This window comes from Papio anubis, unplaced genomic scaffold, assembly GCF_008728515.1.
Source record: "Papio anubis isolate 15944 unplaced genomic scaffold, Panubis1.0 scaffold165, whole genome shotgun sequence".
NCBI lineage: Eukaryota > Metazoa > Chordata > Mammalia > Primates > Cercopithecidae > Papio > Papio anubis.
In genome coordinates this window covers 31,363-50,712 of record NW_022161635.1, presented here as the reverse complement: position 1 = coordinate 50,712, position 19,350 = coordinate 31,363, and the positions used below count along the sequence as shown (strand labels likewise).

General features: G+C 37.9%; 1 protein-coding gene and 1 pseudogene across 3 annotated transcripts in view; one reads left to right on the top strand and one right to left on the bottom strand.

Moving 5' to 3' along the window:
• LOC116272700 (probable phospholipid-transporting ATPase IM) overlaps nt 1–19,350 on the top strand; it is a 144,223-nt gene that overhangs the window by 103,903 nt on the left and 20,970 nt on the right. For all 3 annotated transcript variants that reach the window (XM_031661466.1, XM_031661464.1, XM_031661465.1), the window contains 2 exons: nt 4,046–4,128; nt 13,080–13,238. In XM_031661466.1, the coding sequence (XP_031517326.1) occupies nt 4,046–4,128; nt 13,080–13,238 (242 nt within the window). The remainder of the gene's footprint in view (nt 1–4,045; nt 4,129–13,079; nt 13,239–19,350) is intronic.
• LOC116272701 lies at nt 18,089–18,211 on the bottom strand (annotated as a pseudogene).

Here is a 19,350-nt window from a genome sequence, read left to right as displayed (position 1 = left end):
CCTGAGGAGGGAAGGAAGGACTGATGTTACTTTAAAAGGCAACCTTTAGGAACTGTGTCAAATGAAGACATAGGAAAAGAAGAGAGAAACAGAATATGATGCAGTTTTGATGTTGATATTAATTTTTAATTTAGTTATAGACCATATAGCAGTTCTGTTTCAGAGGATTTAATTTGTCTGGCATAAAAACATTTATTGAATGTTTACATTTTAATGACAGTATGTGTTTGTGTTCTTTAGGTGGAATTTATCATTTAATCCTGATATAGATGCTATATAAGCCCTATTGTACAGACAATGAAATCAAGGCTTAGAGAGCCTAAGTAATTTGCCCAAAGCATCTGAAGAGTGAAACCAGGACTCGAACCTGGCAGTCTGACACCAGAGTCCATGGTTTTAACTGGTGCCTTCCAAATTATTGCCATACTGAGCTATTCAAATAGTGCTTTAGTCTGTGGGACCCTACTTTGGTCAGAACAGTTTAGACACAACTAACACAGTTCTGAGAGGAACATTTATGGCATACATTTGAAAAGAGAAAAATTCTCAAATAATCTTATCATTCATCTAAAAAACCTAGAAAACAGCAAAATAAACCCAAAAGAAGCAGTAGGAAGGAGATAATAAAGAGCAGAAATAAATAGACTTGAAAACAAAACAAAACAAAAAAATAAAGACAATCAACAATACAGAGCTAGTTCTTTGGAAACATCAATACAAGTGACAAACCTCTAAGAATACTGATAAAAGAAAAAAAAGAAGACACAAATCAGCAATATTATGCATGAACAATGGCAATTTGGCAGTTTGGTATAGATCCTGAAGACGTTATAAAGGTAAAAAAGAAATACCACAAACAACTGTGCACACAGAAATTTGACAATTTAGAAGAAATGGACCCTCTTTCTCAAAAAAAACAGACTATACACTTAATATGACATAGATAATTTGAATAGCTCTATAAGTATTATAGAAATTGATTTCAAATGTAAAGTATAAAAAGCTTTGAGAAAAAAAATAGGAGATAATCTTTGAAACCTAGAGCTGGCTAGTCAGATTCTTAGACTTGACACAGAAAACATAATCCGTAAAAGGAAAACCTTGATAAACTGGACTTCATGAAATTAAAAATTTTTGTTCCACAGAAGTCCCTGTTAGAAGGGCTTAAAGATAAGTTACAGACTAGAAGAAAATATTTGTAAACCATCTATTTGACTAGGGACTTGTATCTTGAATATATTTTTTAAAAGCTTCTTAGCCGGGCGCGGTGGCTCAAGCCTGTAATCCCAGCACTTTGGGAGGCTGAGACAGGCGGATCACAAGGTCAGGAGATCGAGACCATCCTGGCTAACACGGTGAAACCCCGTCTCTACTAAAAAATACAAAAACTAGCCGGGCGAGGTGGCGGGCGCCTGTGGTCCCAGCTACTCCGGAGGCTGAGGCAGGAGAATGGCGTAAACCCGGGAGGCGGAGCTTGCAGTGAGCTGAGATCCGGCCACTGCACTCCAGCCTGGGCGACAGAGCCAGACTCAGTCTCAAAAAAAAAAAAAAAAAAAAAAGCTTCTTAAAAACTCAATAGTAAAAAAACAAACCATACCATTTGAAAATGGGCAAATGACATAAAGAGACATATCACCAAAGAGGACATACAAATGGCAAAGAAGCACATGAAAAGATGCTCAACACCATTAACTACTGGGGAAATACAAACTAAAACTACAATGAGACCTCACTACAGACCTATCAGAATGGCTAAAATAAAAAAGAGTGACAACTCCAAATGCTAGCAAGGAAGTAGGGAAACAGGATCATTTATACATTGTGAGTGGGAATGTAACATGCTACAATCACTCTGGAAAATGGTTTTGTAGTTTCTTAAAAACTGAACATGCAGTTAACATACAGCCCAACAATTTCACCCCTGGGCATTTATCCCAGAGAAATGAAGACATGTTTGTACAAAAATCTGTACATGAATGTTTATGGTGGCTTTATGCATAACATCCATAAATGAAAACAACTTGAATATCCTTCTATAAGTCAATGGTTGAAAAAATTGTGGTGCATTCATACCATGGAATACTACTTAGCAATAACAATGACTGAACTACTGATACATGTAACACTCTAGATGAATCTTCAGAGAATTATACTGACTAAAAATAGTCAAACCCAAAGGTCACATACAGTATAATTCTGTTTATAAAATTTTGCCTTTTGAAAAGGCAAAATCATGGAAATAGAGAGCAGATTAGTAGTTGCCAGGTGTTAAGGTGAGGTGGGAAAGGCAGGGAGGTGGGTATGGCTATGGAGCACAACCTGAGGGATCCCGTGGTGATAGAAATGTTCTGTATCTTAACTATTTCGATATCAATATCTTGGTTGTGATATTATACTATGGTTTTGCAAGATGTGAAACTATAGTAAGATGCAATTCTGAGTAAGGGGGATACAGCATCTTTTGGTATTGTTTCTTACGCTGAAAATGACTTTGAAGTTTATCAAGATACTCAGGCAGATTAAGGAAGAGTGTGGAATGACAATGAAGGCATTAATCAGGAGTCTTGAAAAATACTTTTTAAAAGTATCAAGAAGGCCTATGTGTGATTATTCTTACTCTTTTGTTTTTCGCATTTGAAGGTAGAAGTGAGATAGTGGAGAGGATCCTGAGGAAGTAATTCAAAATGATGACAAACTTTGATAAATGACATGACGTAGATTAGGGCTAAAGAACTAGGGCTATCTGTCTTTTTTTGGTGTGACTATTTCAGTTATTTGAACAGTTGTTTAAGTGGATGGACATGTTGACCCTTTAGCCTCTCTACCACTTATCTCACTCTTGTCCATCAAGCCAGCTCAATTTCTGCTTCATCTATGAAGTTCTTGACTATCTCAATTCCTACTCATCTCTGCCTCCTAGGAATCAGCAGGTTTTGATGAATAAGATTACTTTTAAACAAACTAGCTTCAGTTATACATCCAACTTAGTCTTTCCTGAAGAAAGCTATTTTAACAATGGGTATTCCTTGAGTTGGACTCATATTGTCCTACATCATTGTGAAGTTCATTTACAGAAGGTTAAGATTGGATGCCTTGTTAGGTATCCGCTTTTTGCCTGTCTACAATGAGTTATTTCATGGATTTGCACAAAATTCCACACAGTGATGTTTGCTTTTTTACCTACCACTTGCTTTCCCCAAGAGGATGACTATCCTTTTGGGGGAGCATTGAGTATCTTGGGTGACTCGGGTATGTATTTAATCAATATTTGTTGACTGAATGAATGTATCACTAAACATTTCCATAAAACATAGAACTCTGATAACTGATCTTAACCTACAGTGTAAGAGAATTAGGCTGAATTCAGTGAGAAAACTGGGATGGTAAGCCCTTAAACACAAGACATAAGTGATGGCCATAGAATCTTAACTGCTGGCTGTTTATGAATATCAGAGAGCCATCTGTCCAAAGTATGTGTGGTCCCACCTATAAGAAGATGCACAACTCACTGTGATTTGCTAAGCTTGTGTAGGTTGTCTATTTTAGATTTATGGATTTCTTGGATTGATTCTCCAAGAAAATGAAAGCTGTATTCCTTTTCCCATTTAAATTTCAGCTACTGTGAAATTAGCCATGACCATCTTTTGCAAGTAAAACTCCTATGTAGATAGTAGACTCTGGAGTGATATTAGCTTCCTTTATTTGGCAACTGTGTTCCTATTCCAAATGTGTTTTGTAACTCATGCATGATGTCTGAGTAGGTTCAAATGAAACCATATTTGTTATGTCCTCTGTTCTTTCAAAATGCAAAACAGATCAGTGTGTTGTTATAAAGATGTGCCATGGGTAGAATGCCAACTCTTAGGAGCCCAAGAAGCCCTGCCCACTTTCCTGAAACAGTGAGCGAAGTGTGAATGACATTCAAAGGAGAGTTTCTTGGATCTCTTGGGTTTGGCTTTGCATGTGCTACACCCACCTGATTGCTTTGGTCGGATGCTGTTGGCTGTTCCATATAAAAATTCATGTCATGTCAATAATTTCACAGGGAAACGAACCTAAAAGTCCGCCATGCACTATCAGTTACTTCGGAACTTGGAGCAGATATCAACAGACTTGCAAGGTTTGACGGTAAGTATTTTAAACAGATAAACAAACAAAAATCTCAAACCCAAAAAGCAAAGCAACAAACTAATTATGTGAGATCCACCTTATGTTTCTTTTTATTTGGTGGAAGGACATAAAATTCTCCAGGCATCAAAGCCTGTAATTTATTCTCACGCTAAAGAGAGTAAAAATATTTGCCAAGGGGAGAATGGCTTTATTAGTTTATCATTCATTTCATGCTTGTTTCCTTTTTAAATATCATTTACTTCAATCCCATAATATCCTTTACTTGCCTAATGTTGGCCTCCCTGGAGCCATATACAGACTTGCTGAGGAGGAATATTGGCTACCCTTGTATTTCTAGCTCTAGGTCTAACCACCCGTCCATTTCCTGGCTCCATAACAAAAACTACCGGACCTCAAACTTCATGAAGACAGCCATCCTGCCTCATATATTTCTGTACCTTGTATGGTGCTTGGTATAATGTCTTGAAGATATTAGGTGTTCAAGAAGAATATTCTGATTTATTAATCAGTTGGTCATCTGTTGACTTTTATTTTAGACCATGGTTTCAGTATTTCCATCTTCATGCCATTCAGCTGGTCCCTTGATCTTCAGTATAATCTCTCTTGCCTCTCCTTTTCTACCTATATCTTGTTCTATTCTAGTAAAGTTATTCTTAAGTTGTCATGGAACAACCGTCAGATGTTGTCCATTCTAGGGATATCTGCATTTATGATTAAGACACCACAGAGAAATGCAATACTTCAAGAGTCAAAGGAAAGAAACACTGATTGTAGGATTTTAGGCACAATAATAGACTGCAGAGAGAATCTTTGGAGTCTCTCTTTCACTCCTCAATGGTCTCCTGCTTTACCTACTTGTCAGTCTGGCCCAGAATATTAGTATATCCATACAGATTGGCTTTATTTACTAATAGATTTTCATGAGTTTGAGACAATCTTCCAAAATGTGTTTTTGGGGGATCCACTTATGGAAAACATGGATAAGGGTCTTAGCATAATCACATGAGTTAAAGCACAGGCAAGTTTATGTTGTAAAGTTTCTCCAGTGCAGAGCTTAGAGCTTCTATTGCCTGTGCTTTGCAGTTGCTTGTAAACTCTGTCTGGATTCTGTTAATATTTTAATCTCTTTTAAATGAGTGCCTTTATAACAGATGTTTATAGAAAAAAAATTCCTCCAAATTGAGATTTAAGTCAGGGAGTAGCCAGGAAACTGAATGGTCCAAGGAATATTTTGATTAGAATAAAACAAATTACACATTTTCTACTAAGTAATTTTTTCAATGAAATTTTACTGTTATGTGAATCCAAGAAAAGTAAATTGTGTTCATGAATCAAAATACTTGCTTAAAATACCTCATTGAATATTTATGGAGTCCTAAAAGGGCCACCTAAATATAATTTACTATTACTCATTTCTTTCCTGGCAGAGTTGTACCTTTACACCTCTATTGATCTACGAAGAGGTAGAAATTCATGAGTTTTAGTGTTGTTAACCATCAAAAAGCAGAGCGTGATTGTTAACAATTATTTAGGTCCCATTCTTTCCTAGATGTTTGCCCAGATAGGCTACACTATGATGCAGTTATAAACAACCCTGCAATCTTAGTGGCATAAACACAGTAAAGGCTTATTCTTACCCATGTCACATCCTGAGTGGGTTGGGTGGCCTTCTCCGTCACGGAGCCACAGTATCTGGACTAATGGCGTCTGAGGTCCCTGCATCGGGCAAAGGGTAAGATGAAAGAGACACAGTGGTTTTTAAATTCTTCTTCCTCTTATAGTTCATTGGCTAACATTGTCACCTGGCCCTGACTTAACTGCAAGGGAGGCTAGGAAATAACAAATATGAATACTTGTTGAGCATTAACTGTCTCTACCACACCCTCCAAGAATCATGGCTCTGTAAGTCGATGCCAGGATAATGCATAAGGAGCCAGGCTGGATTAGGTGGATTTCTTACATGGAACTACAGGATTGGGGCTAAGTATCCCTCTCTTCAGCATGACTCCTTATACTCTCAATCCACCATACCCTGCTTGGCTTTTTCTTCTTCTTATAGCAGAAAATGAATAAATAGTTATAAATTCCAGTGTGGGGCAAAGAGGAAGACCAGCATCAGGCCCCAAAAAGACATGGGAGGGCAAAGGAAAGGCCTAACGTAAAGAGACTAGGAAGGGAGTGTGAAACGATGGGGTGAGAAGGACTGAGAAGGAGTGCTGGATCCTATCCTCCTGGAAGGCAGGTGTCTGGGAGAGGGATCAGCTGGCATGGTAGTTTTAAAATGTCTTTACTTCAGATCCTTTCTGATGTAAGAAACTGGAACACAGTAGCTCCAAATTTAAACCAATACAAGTGGTTTTGCTCAGGCTGAAAACACTTTCCTCCCCTAAGATTTTACACATGAGGTAACAGGTCTTGAGAAGTTAAAGGACTTGCTTATATATAAAAATAGCCATTTAAAAATACTTCACAAAATTTACTTTTAAGGTGTGTTAATAATTATTACTTACTAGATATGACTTGAATTTACTTCATACAGAATGGGCAACTCACCAAATCCCCAATGAAGAATTGTTTTCCCCAATAAAGGCAATACAGAGCCTCCCTTTTTTATGATTATATATACTTAAACTGTGGTCAGCTTTTCAGAAAACATGTAATGCCAAATTCATGAGGCTGGTACACTTCTGGGCTAAAATCCAGGTTTCTGTTAAGTTTACTTTTTTGTTTTAAAATCTTGGGCTGCATTTCAATCTACCTTAAAGTTCAAGGCAACAGGGTGTTTTATGGGTTTATTCTAATAAATAAAAAATATAATTTCCTGTTTCTAAGAAAGCATCAGAAGAATGAATAGATGAATTGAAGGAAAATAAATTAGAAACAATATACAAATTAGATTCCCCCCAGTTAGCAGCCAAATTTAAAGACCAAGAGGATGATGCAAGATGTGGCATGGAAGCCTTTGAAAGAGTTACGACAGTTAATAAACCCTAAATCCTTCCCATGATTGCTCTTGCTTTCCTTGGCCTTCAGTTATTTTCTCCATCCACTTCTTTCCAAGACCTAATTTATGCATTTCAATTTTAATATCACACACACACACACACACACACACACACACACTCCACTATCTGCACATGGTTTTCTAACTACTCCATTTCACCATTCTTCTCTTTCCTTTTTTTCCTTCCTGTATTCTTGCTTACTGTTCTCATCTCATCTTCCTCCTTCACTTTTTATCTTAGCTATTTTCTCCACCTGCAGTGTCACTTTTCTGTCATTCTTTATCTTTGTTTTAATCACTCTCTCCATAGTAATTGGTTTAAGTCTTTATTAAGTACCTCCAAAGTACAAGATGCAAAACAAAGTATGTAGAATTATAAATGATCTCTCCATATATTATCCAGGTTCTTTTGATCCTTTGCTCCTTGTTCTTTTTCTACTCCCTTTTTTGTGTCTTCTTTATTCACCTTTGTCCTAATGAAATATCAATAGATTACAGGTTTTCCTCTGGTGATTGGAAAAAGACTTTCTTGACTCATGGGAATCAAAACCAGATATTGCATCCTTTAGTTTAAATTAAAATAAGATATCAACATTGTGTATGTTTGACAATGACCTGGCTAGCTTTGGCAAGGTATAATAGATGAGACAGATATGTGAGGCACACTCTTTACCATGTTCTATCTGTGCTAAGTATATGTTTTAATTTGTGACTTCTGGGCAAATCTGGGTATGGCATTATTTTTGCTTCTGGTTACTGTGTGTTTTTTCTTCTGAGACTTGCCAAATACTTTCTTTAGCACCAAATTACAGTTTTCTGTCCTTGAATCATAAAAGCACATCTTCCAAGTATCTAAAGACCTGAATTTCCCACTCCTATCCCCAGAGAAGTTCCCACTGGGGACTCCACGTTTCGGACACATAGGGTCAGAACTGAGATGGGTTGAAACCTCAGGATGTCTCTGGTGAGTCTCTCTGCCTCCTCACTTTTGCATCTATATTCAAAGATAGTGTCTTTCTGGTGAGCTGATTTCTTTCATCCATATGTGTACAGTCACCCATTATTCATTTAGCAAATGTATGTTTAACACAAGGCCAAGGGATTTGTTAAGCCTAGGATACAGTGGTTAATAAGTCAGGCTCAGGCCATGCTTTTTTAGAGCTTATTTCCCAGGGGAGAAGACAGACTTGAAAAAAGTCTCATCCCTAAAGAAGCCTTTGATTAGGTAAAGGTCCTAAAGTTCTCAGGCCCTAAACTTGATGTTGATATGTGAGCAAGAGCTCCCTATGTACCAGGCACCATGCTGAGTAATTGCACACATTATCTTGTTAAACCCTTACAACTCTTGAAGGAAGAGATTATTGTTAGCTCAATTTATGGATAAAGAATCTGAGACCAAGGTAAATTGATTAACTTTCCCAGTGTCATATGGCTGTTAAGTGGAGAAGCCAGACTATGAACCCTGGACTTTTGGCAAAGCCTATTTTACAAAGGACACAAAAGGACACAAAACCCCAGGTTGTAAACCAAAGTAGAAAGACAGCATTGGAAAGTTAGGGAAAATTAGCACAAGAGCTTAGCTCCTGATTAGGGAAATAAATGAAATTTTAAAATATTCTAAACCTGAAGGTACAAAATTAATTACCAGAGATCAAGTCCATCCAGGACAAGGATGAGGTCATCATATTTTTAAAACGTAGCAATGTTCTCAGTGATTTTGAATGTCAAGATCCCTGACAAGAGTTTATAGAAGACTTGGCCAAATGTAGAGATCAGTGCACACAAGAGAGTTGGGTTTTGGCAGGTAAATCCATTTATTTGAAAAGTTCTCATGCAAATATTTTTATACATTTCAAACATCAGAAAAAAATGATTTATGGTCTCTTGAATTTTGTAAGAAAAGATACATAACTTGATCTAACATTGTAGATCAAATATAATATAAAAAGAGATTGAGTGGGCCTTGATTTTCATGTTAAAGTCTTATGGGAATTGAAAAGCTTTTATAAACAAGTAACTGAAATACTTGTCAATTATTATTATGTAAACTGGACATTCTTATTCCTTGGGGAAATCCCCGGATGTAAATTGTCGAAATGTGTTTAAGAATCTTTTGCATATTGTTACTGACTGAACTGAGATCTGTTTTCTGCAACTCCTGACAAGTTTACATATTTTGTATGACTGTTAATGCTGAATTCTGAACCAGGGAAAGGTTGACTCTTTATTCAGGAATCCTTGTATATTTTGTGGTTCTTTCTAAAGAATAGCATGTGTGTAATTAAAACATGGAAAAATAAGCATCTCTTTTTGGTTAAAAAAATAAAATAGCTTGGTTAGCATCTTGTGAGTTTTTTTGCTTACCAGATAGCTTTCCTATTCACCTGGACAGGAGCACACCCCAACAGCACAGCTGACGCATGAGGCATAGATTCCACGTAAAGGCGGAATCTTTACTGCTGGTGCCGACATGCCATTATGGTAATGATGGATGGGTGAACCTTGACAGTTGAAGAGTAAAGAAGCTTTAGAAAATAGGAAGGTGACACTCTTCTTTCTAAGAAAATAAATAAATATTTGTCACAATCTTCAGGGCAAACAGTAGTGGGCAATCTCTAAAATGCTAAGAAACTCTTGGCTAGAGAAATTCTTGAACAGCAATATTGATGTTTTATTTGCTGGATAATTTGTCTTATGGAAGAGTTGCAGTTCAGATAATCAGTAACTATTTCTATTAATAATGTACACAAAGAGATGAAGCCAGCTTCTCTGGAAAATCATAGAATATTGGGCACTGAGTTCCATGTTTATGATAAGCTGCAGACTTTCTCTTTGAGGTTAATACTTAACTCGAGAAGTCTGTCAAGTTGGTAATTAACCAACAATCCGGCTGACTAAATCTAGAATGCTTAGGAAGGTCCAGAATGAGATCCTGTAGATTTTTTTCAGTGTGGGTCTAGAGTATTTCTGTGTGAGTGTCAAATGGATAGATTGCAATCTGCTTTCCTGTCTTCTCTTCAGAGGGGCAAACAGATATGAGCAGCTAGTTTGATTGTATTTACACTTCATTATTGACGTGATTTTCTTCCAGCTTTATTATTGCCCATTAAAGATGACTTTGTGCTCCAAATATGTATTCAATAAATGACTATGTGAGAAATGATGTGATTTTTTCCTAAACTGTTTCCTCATCAATTGTCAAACTGACCATTTACATCCTCTTTCTCTTCTCTGATTGAACTAGCAAAAGGAAGAAGGGTCCTAAGAGAGCTTTCCCCTCATCCTTGTTATGCTTCATGGCTAGGCTCTCATTTTGGCTGCTTCTAATGCACTTTAATGCTCCCACCTGTTTTCAGTACTCTCCGATCTACTCGGCTCCCGTTAGATTTAGGCCAGAAACTAAGCCCCGCCTGTTGTGCCTCGGCTATTTGGTTTTCTAGTCCTTCATCACTATCATGGAAATATACCTACTTTGTCCATTTTTCTTAGATCTGCTCTCATATCCATCTCATCTCTTAACCTCTCTCTTGAAATCATCTGAAATTTTTTCTATCCATCTCTTCGACAAAGATCCTATTATGTAGATAGTATAATAGTTTATAGGAATACAAAGGTGAATACAGTGCTCCCTTCAAAGGAATCTGTTCATCCCTTTTGGAAAGTGGTACAAAAGAAATTGGGAAGTGTGTGTTTTATGCTAATAGAGCTTAAAAAGGGGAAGCCGAGCACTTCTAATGATAAAAACAAATGTAGTTTGGCTTTGTTCCCACCATTTTGTTTTGACTGGGGCCTGTATTTAGAACTTACATCACCGAGACCACACTCTTTGAGAAAGGCTGAATTGGGGCTTAGCCTCCAAGAACCCAGGCAGTACCCCTTGGCCCTACTGCCTGTTCCTGTCTAGAACCACACCCTTGGTGTGAGGCCAGCGAGGAGCGAGCCAACGTGTTTAAGGCTGTATTTGCCTCCATGTCAGTCTTTGCTTACGACAATAGAAATGATCAAATGAACCTGTTTTTTATATTCCTTTTGGCAGGGATTGCATATCATGTTGTTTTTGCCCAAAGCACATTTTTTTTTTTTTTTTTTTTTAAGTGGCTCAGTTTGAAGCCTGAGAAATTGAGTCTTGGGTCAAGAATCTGAAATAAACTTTAAGTGTTACTGTTAACCTGTTATTTTATGTAGATTTTGCTGGTGATAGCCAATTCAAGATTTTACAATTCAGAGTGAAAATTGGTCAAGAAGAAAAGATATTGAATTCTGAAAATGTCTCCCCATCTACAACATAGTTGTCCAAACATCTTGAGCCAGTTTAAATCGGTTTTAATTTACTTTTTACTATCAGTGAAAGGCCATAATGGAGCTAACCAGAATTCAGCCCCTTCCCTTGGCAAGGTTATTTGTCTTATCCAAATCCTCCTGCCAGTAGTCTCTATTTAGCAGTGGGAAATAGGGATGTCTGGGAAACTGCCAGTGAGTGCCTGAGTGGAAAGGCTTTAGGCAGTACTTTTGTTATACTGGGGAAAGACAGGTGGAGGTTGGAAAAGCGGCCCTGAGGCCATGAGACCCTCATTCCTTTCACAGTTTTATTTGCTTTTGTTTTTTTAATGCAAGGGCTGTTAGTGATCTGGTTGGTCAGGAGTGACCAGTGGCCTTGTGGCAACTGGTTGCTGTTACCTCTGTTTAGTAGTTTTAAAGGGAGTATCCTAGGAAGAAAGGGGACCCACCTAAGAAGCCTCTTTTAAGTTCAGACGGCAGCTTGGAGAGTGGATGGAGTCAGTGTAATATAGATCTCTAGGCTTACTTGGTCCCCTTTCTCTTTAATCAGCGCTAAAGATACAGTCCCCTTTTTATTTTCCAAATGCTACGTTTTATGTTTCAACTTGCCCTTTTGACTTCTGATTAAATGTGAATGTATTTTTGTTTGTTTGTTTTTGAGAGAGAGAACTTTGTAGGTACTAATCTCACCCCCAACTCCGACTCAAATCCTGACTGGATCTAACCACAGCTTCCTTTTTCATATCTCCCCTCTCTTTTTTCCTTCCTCCCTCTGTTCCTCTCTCCCTCCATTCTGTTCTTTCGTGTCTTTGTACTCATTATGTATAATAATTTTTCCTCACCTTTTGCAGTGGATATGTATATTAATCTAATAGTTATGTTTTGTGATAGGGTCCGTGAAAGATTCTTTGTGGTTTCTTTTTCTATCTAGAGAACCCCCATCCTAAATGTATATTTTCATATTGAAATAATGGAACGAATTGATTCGTTGATTTGGAGTGGGCATGCCTTTGGTTTGGAATTAAAGAAACTAGAAACATCTTCTAGGGGCAAGTTATATGGTGCCTTTGAGAGTCCCCATAACTCTGAATCTAATCAAGATAAGAAGCATAGAACAGCTGAAAGGAATCACACGCATTCTCAGACACATGTGGCAAACAAGGCCCAGGTTTATTTCTGGTGGAATACAGTAGGACCTCTGAAATCCTGATTATGAGCTTAGAAAGATGGTTAACTTTTGTTGTGAGACTGGAAGTATGCTATTTTAAACTGTGTAAAAGTTCACATTTAGCTGAAAGAGATGGAATAAGAGAAACTTTTAGGACAGTCACTGCTTTATCTTTTCAAAAATTATTTGTTATAAACTAGAAGTAAAGATATGCTCTTTTTTTTTTTTTAAAAGAAAAAATATCCCATGGCTCTTAAGATTTCTATTGTTATTTGTTTTCTTTTTTTAAAATTTTTATTTGGACAGTACAGAAAACTGTGTTTCAAAATAGTTGATGGCTTTCCATTTCTCTACCTCCCAGCTTATTTTTTCTAGCACAATTCTGTGTATGTAACCCCGTGCTGTTAAAGGGAAACAGTGGTAAAACAGTGCTGTGGGCTTCTGAAGAGAATTTTGGGTGAGTCGTAAAGAGGTTTGTTTTGTTTTTTTATTTTCCAGGGATTGTTGTCTGTGAGGCGCCTAACAACAAGTTAGATAAATTCATGGGAATCCTTTCTTGGAAAGACAGCAAGCACTCCCTCAACAATGAGAAGATAATCCTGAGAGGCTGCATCCTGAGAAATACCAGCTGGTGTTTTGGAATGGTTATTTTTGCAGGTACAGCATGTGACCTAGCTCTATGGGAACCTTTCCTGCAACGTACACTAGCACAGTCTACGATTCTCCAAGTTCTGATGAGCACAGTGCTTTCATTCCATGCGAAGTAGTGCTCTGGAGCTGGCTTCAGATTGTAGGACACCAGGAGAAAACACCATTGCTCTGAAAAGAGTACAGGTGGCCGTGCTGTATGAGGAACTACTGCCATCTTATTCTTAAAGATGCTGGAGTTTTAACTAGACAGTGGGTGCTAGATACCTACTGCTTAATTTTTCTTTATTAACCCCATCTTAATCACCTTTGTCATTTTATGTATGAATCTGCCTTTAAAGTGGGTAAGAGTATGAAAGAAAGCCCCTGGCTGTGCAGTTAATTTTGTAGTTTGCAAAGGTCAAGCAGACCTTTTGGAAAAGGCTTCTTGATCCTGTAATCATTTCTGTTTATACTCCATAACTTTTTCCACTGTTCGTAAATAGGAGAGTGGGTTCTGGAAAGACTGTGCATGATGGGGGTGGGTAGGGTAGGGGGAGGTGCCTCTTACTCTTCTTGCCCACCATATTTCTTTTCTCTGCTTTATTTATGTAGGCCCAAGGTGGCCCTCTCTTGCTAAGAAAGCTTACAGTAGCACCATTTCATAAAGCCACTCAAATTGTACTCATGGCTTCAATTGCCAGCCCTTGATTTTAAAAGTCCTGTTTATTGTGACACCAAATTAAGATGTGTTTTGGGCCTCTTGACTATGTGCAATCAAAATTGGAATGTTTTTCTTAACTGACCTTCCTCAACAACAACAAAGTGTTCATTAAAATCTTAGAAGTGTTCCAAACCTAGAATTGTTCTCCCAATTCCTCTAAATACTGTCAGCTGTCAGTGTTATCAGTGCTCTTGCTGCTTGGGGCACTGCCGTTGTAAAGACCTGGGAAATCCCTAGAAATGAGCTTTTATGTTTTAGTTGGGGAAATAAACATATGATCATATATTTCGTTACGCAGATAAAGAGAGAGCTAAGCTTGTCCATGAACATTCCTTTAACTTCCTACTTAATGATGGGGAAATTTCGTGGTCTTCTGATGGGAAATACCCTCCTGACTTGCTTCCTGTCATCATAGAGATAGAAGTGCTTCATCCTATGGATGGGATAAAGCCCCAAACTTTGTGTTTCTGTGATCTTGTTTGGAATGGCTAATTCAGGACTCAAGTTCAGCTGCAATGTTTCATGCTAGGGCAGCTGTTGTGAACTACTGAGAGGCCAAGTTCTTCTTTGTAAGGTTCCTTTATGGGAAAATGCTCTGAAAAACATGGAAGTTGGCTGGTAAGTTGAACAGGCCTCCCTCCAAGGAATTGTAACAGAAAGTTCACAGAATTTCGATTGGGCAGACCTGAGTTTGGATTTATTACTATTTTTTTTATTTATTGTTATTATTATTATTATTTTTACCAGCTATAGGACTGTAAGCTTTGGTTACTTACACTTCCTAAGCTTTAGTTTTTTTTCTGCTGTAACATGGGGATAATAATGAGTACATTAGAGTCATTTTAAGTGCTCAATGAGATAATGCATATGGAAAAGGATGCTTGACAAATGTTATTTTCTTTCCTTTTCTGCTTCTCCCTCCTTTCAAATTTAATTCAGAGCACCCAGCCTGCTCTCTAGGCTGAGAGTTGGAAAAACTTAGTGCTCTCTGGACTTTGGCAGCAGGCAGCAGGCAGCAGGGAGAGGGGGAATACTCCCTTCTCTTGTGATTTGGCCACGGTATTCACTTGCAGGGGACCTTATCAAGTGGATATTTGTAAAGCAGAGCATGCCTGCATTGACTTTAGTCTGGTTACAAATGTTGGTAGAAAGCTTTCTTAGAATGCTGGCAAACAGAAGAATTAGTGGTTGGCTTCGTCAGTGTCAGAGATGTACAAATGGATGTCGCAAAACCTCTAAGTCTTAAGACATTTAGTTGGGGAACTAGTTCCAGGTCAACACCTAGGTCTAATGAAAAATATCCAATGAATTATTAAGTATTCTTTCTGTATTATTACTCTAGTTATACCTACCACTAGGAATTGTGCAAGGAATATAGATGACACAGATATGGTTTGCTTTACAAACGTATTATTTATGAAGGTCTAATATATATTAACAGCTAGGCTACACTTCCCTGGTAATGCCTTCTTTACGCTTAAGAGAGGAGAAAATCTTGTTTCTGAGGGCAGGAATTATATTCATTTAAACAGTCTCTAGGAGTCTGTACCATCTTGAGTGCACAGTGCATTTTTGTCCTAGATGTCTTCTGTCTGCCTCTCCAGATTTCCTCTCACCTTTTTCCACCCTTCTTTCTGCCCTAGGAGGCTTACTTGTGTGGTTTATATTAACAGGTTACCTTGTACTTCTGCTTCTGGTTGGGCTTTGTCTCAGGGCTCCCTAGGATGAGATCAAAAGGAGAAAGGAGATTACAGTCAAGGTATTTACTCCTTCAGGCTGCATTCTTGTATGGTAACTTCAGGCTGGCCAGATCTATCAGCAGAAGGCCACTCTTACTCTAAGGGCTGCAAATTCCTATCACCTCTTTCCCTTAGAGTCCAGTAGCCATTCTTTCCCTTCGTCCCTTCTGGCTCAGATGGAGAAACAGCTTGATTGCTACATGCCCTTCGTTAATGCACTAACCTTTTGTTTCCCCTATAATCCCACCTACGCTTTCTTTTTTTTTTTTTTTTTTTTGAGACGGAGTCTCGCTCTGTCACCCAGGCTGGAGTGCAGTGGCCGGATCTCAGCTCACTGCAAGCTCCGCCTCCCGGGTTCACGCCATTCTCCGGCCTCAGCCTCCCGAGTAGCTGGGACTACAGGCGCCCGCCACCTCGCCCGGCTAGTTTTTTCTATTTCTTAATAGAGACGGGGTTTCACCGTGTTAGCCAGGATGGTCTCGATCTCCTGACCTCATGATCCGCCCGTCTCGGCCTCCCAAAGTGCTGGGATTACAGGCTTGAGCCACCGCGCCCGGCCCCCACCTACGCTTTCTGTGAAGAGTTCCTTTATAAATAAACCTCCTCCAATTATCTTTGTTCGATGTGTCATCTATTTCCTTTTAGGATCCTGAATAAGACACAGTCTTAGATATTGGTTGACTATTTCATATAGTTTTAGAAAATAGTAAAGACCAAGAACTTTAGAATTACTTACATCGAGGTTCAAATTCTCACACTGACACTTACTAGATGAGAAATCTCACACAATTTCAATTCTTTAAACTCAGTTTCATTATTATTGAACTGAGGATAATAGTCCCTAATTTGTTAGTTTGTTGTAAGCATTAGTTGAGATAATAGGTGAAATGTAGATGTTCAAAAAATTAATTTACTTAAAAATTAATTTACTTACAAATTATTTATTGAATGTCTACTATATGCTGGGCATTATCCTACTTACTCATTGGGGATTAAAAATGTGAACAAAAGCAAATGTAGTACCTTCACTCGTATGATTTTCAGTATGGTAGGAGAGAGAAAGAGGTATTCATCTCAAGCCAAAATCATATCAATGGCCAAGGCCCTGTGGCAGGAGTAAGGAAAGTGAGGTCAAAAAAGAAGACCAGTATGGGGTATGGAGAACACAGATGGATATGGGACTGGAGACATGGATAGGGGCTAGATCACGCTGGTAGACCTTGTGGTCAGTATCCAGAATTTTGATCTTTATCCTAAGAGCTTCGGGACACCATTGTAAGTTGTCAAACAGGTGGGTATATATGTGTTAATTGTGAAAGGCTTAATCTTGCCAAAACTGTTTGTAATGTTTGTAAATAGACAGCAGGTCCTGGGGTTGGGGAGGAGGAAAAATATTGGTTAGTTTTGGGGGCAGAGTGGATGCAGGGAGACAAAGTTTCTAGGTTTTTACAGTTGAGAGATGACAGTCCCTTAGATTAGGGCGGAGATTGTGAAAGGAAAGGGAAGTAGATAAATTCAGAAGGCTTTTAGAAAGTTGAATTGACAACCTTTGATGACCAGGTTTGAAGGTGAGGATGATAAAGTTATCCACTATGACCGAGGTTTCTTCCAATCTTCACAACTGGACGGATGGTGATGATACTGAGATGAGAAGCTTGGAGAAAGATTGTAAGCTAGATTGGACAAGGGCCACTTGAGAAGCCTTAGAAGAATCCAGATGGAAATATACAGGAAACACAATACGTAGGTTTAAATATATGGATTTAGAGCTCAGAGGAACAGCATGAGCTGGGGATACACATCTTGTCTATATTATTAAAACTATTAGTCTTAAAGCTACGGTCTTAGGTGACATTGTCCAGGGAAGATTGAGTAAGAAGATAAGGTGACCTATGCCTGCGTCTTAAGGATTCTCAGTCTTTAGTAAGTGGGTAAAGGGAAAGGAGGGTAAGTATCACGGAAGACAGGAAAGGAGCTACCAAAGAGGTAGGAAGGAAAGCAGGAGAACATTATAACACAGAAGCTAAAGGGAGAGTATGTTTCAAAAAGATGGAATAGTCAACAGTGTCAAAGATTGCTGAGTGGTCAAGAAGTTATGGAGGATATTGATGATAACACCAGATCTGTTTTGGTGTTGTGATTGGCCCAGAGACTAGGTTGAGTAACGAGTGGGAGATAAGAAAACAGAGGCTGTTGAGTGCAGAAAATTCTTTCAGGGTCTTTGACAATGAGAAGAAGAGATGTGCATATAAACACTTGTGGTTATATTTACATAAGTGCTTAACAATTCATAAAGAGGATTCCTTATTAGTCTGTGTGCATTTGTGTGCTTAATGAAATGTACATTTTCAGCACCTAACTGGTCTTTCCTTATTTCAGTTTTTAGCAACCACAAACTTTATGTGTTTTTTTTTTAAAGCCTACAGCACCAAGTATCCCCAGGCAGTCTCCCATCCAAGTACTAACCAGGCCTGACCTGCTTAGCTTAGCTTCTGAGATCAGATGAGATCAAGTATGTTCAGGGTGCTATGGTTGCAGACTATTTGGCCTTTGTGATCTTTACCATAAAAGAAATATTTCCCATCCTCAATGTTCATATGATTTTAATAAATGATTCTGAGAAAATGTGGGTGGTCTCCTATACACAGCAGTAGCTAGGAATAGGACACTGGGATGCAATTTCCAACTTAAGACAATGAATTGTTATGAAACCTCAATTATTGCTTCTGTTTTTCTCTTACATAAAGGAAAGTCTTTTAAGGATGTGCCTATCCTTCCCTGACTTCTGGAGTGGTATATAATTTTGGGTGTGCCTCCCTTTTCTCCTTTCTTTAATTTCCCCCTTTCTCCTATATTAAATGGCTCTATGGATTGAAAATCATGAGAAGACTACATGGAGAGGAAACACTAGAGAAATTAGCTTTAATTAAAACTTAATTGCTTTTATTTAGCGTTTTCTCTGTCCACAAGGAATTTCTTTAACAATATTTTTCAATATTTTTATTTGTTCATCATCTGATAACCCACTTCTAAAGCAGTTGATTATATGCTTAGAATTCTGGGAACAAGGCACTTATCATGGGATAATGTAATTACCTGAAATAAATCTAACACAACGTTTAAGACAGTTCTCATCTTTGCAAAAATTACATGTTATATACATGCAGTATATGATACACAATAAAGGTTTAAATTACTTGCTTATGTATTTTGGGGGCTATTCTAGTTTCTCCTTCAAAGGGACCTCTCAAATCTTTTTGGGAAACAGATCTAGAATTTGATTTCTTATTTTTCCATTTTTTACCTTAGTGTTCTGAATTGTGTTTGTTGCTGCATTCTTTTTAATATTTCCAAATTATTCCTCACTTTTCTTGACTGTGTTATCTTTAACTATGTCAAACTAGAAGCCTATTTGTGCATAGACTTTGAAAAAATAGCTTTACTTAAACCTATCAACTACAAGTTCTAACTGTATATATCCTGGTCTAAGAAGACCACATCTCTTGCAGTTTCCAGGATTGTTGTTAACCTAATTGTTGAGAATCGTATACAATTTAATGGCCCTTGCTCTTAATAAAAGTTAAATTATTGTGAAAAATATATATTTTTTTCTTTCAGAGACATTTGATGTGAGCAATAATAAGAATAAGAATACATAATCATATCATTTCAAAGTTAT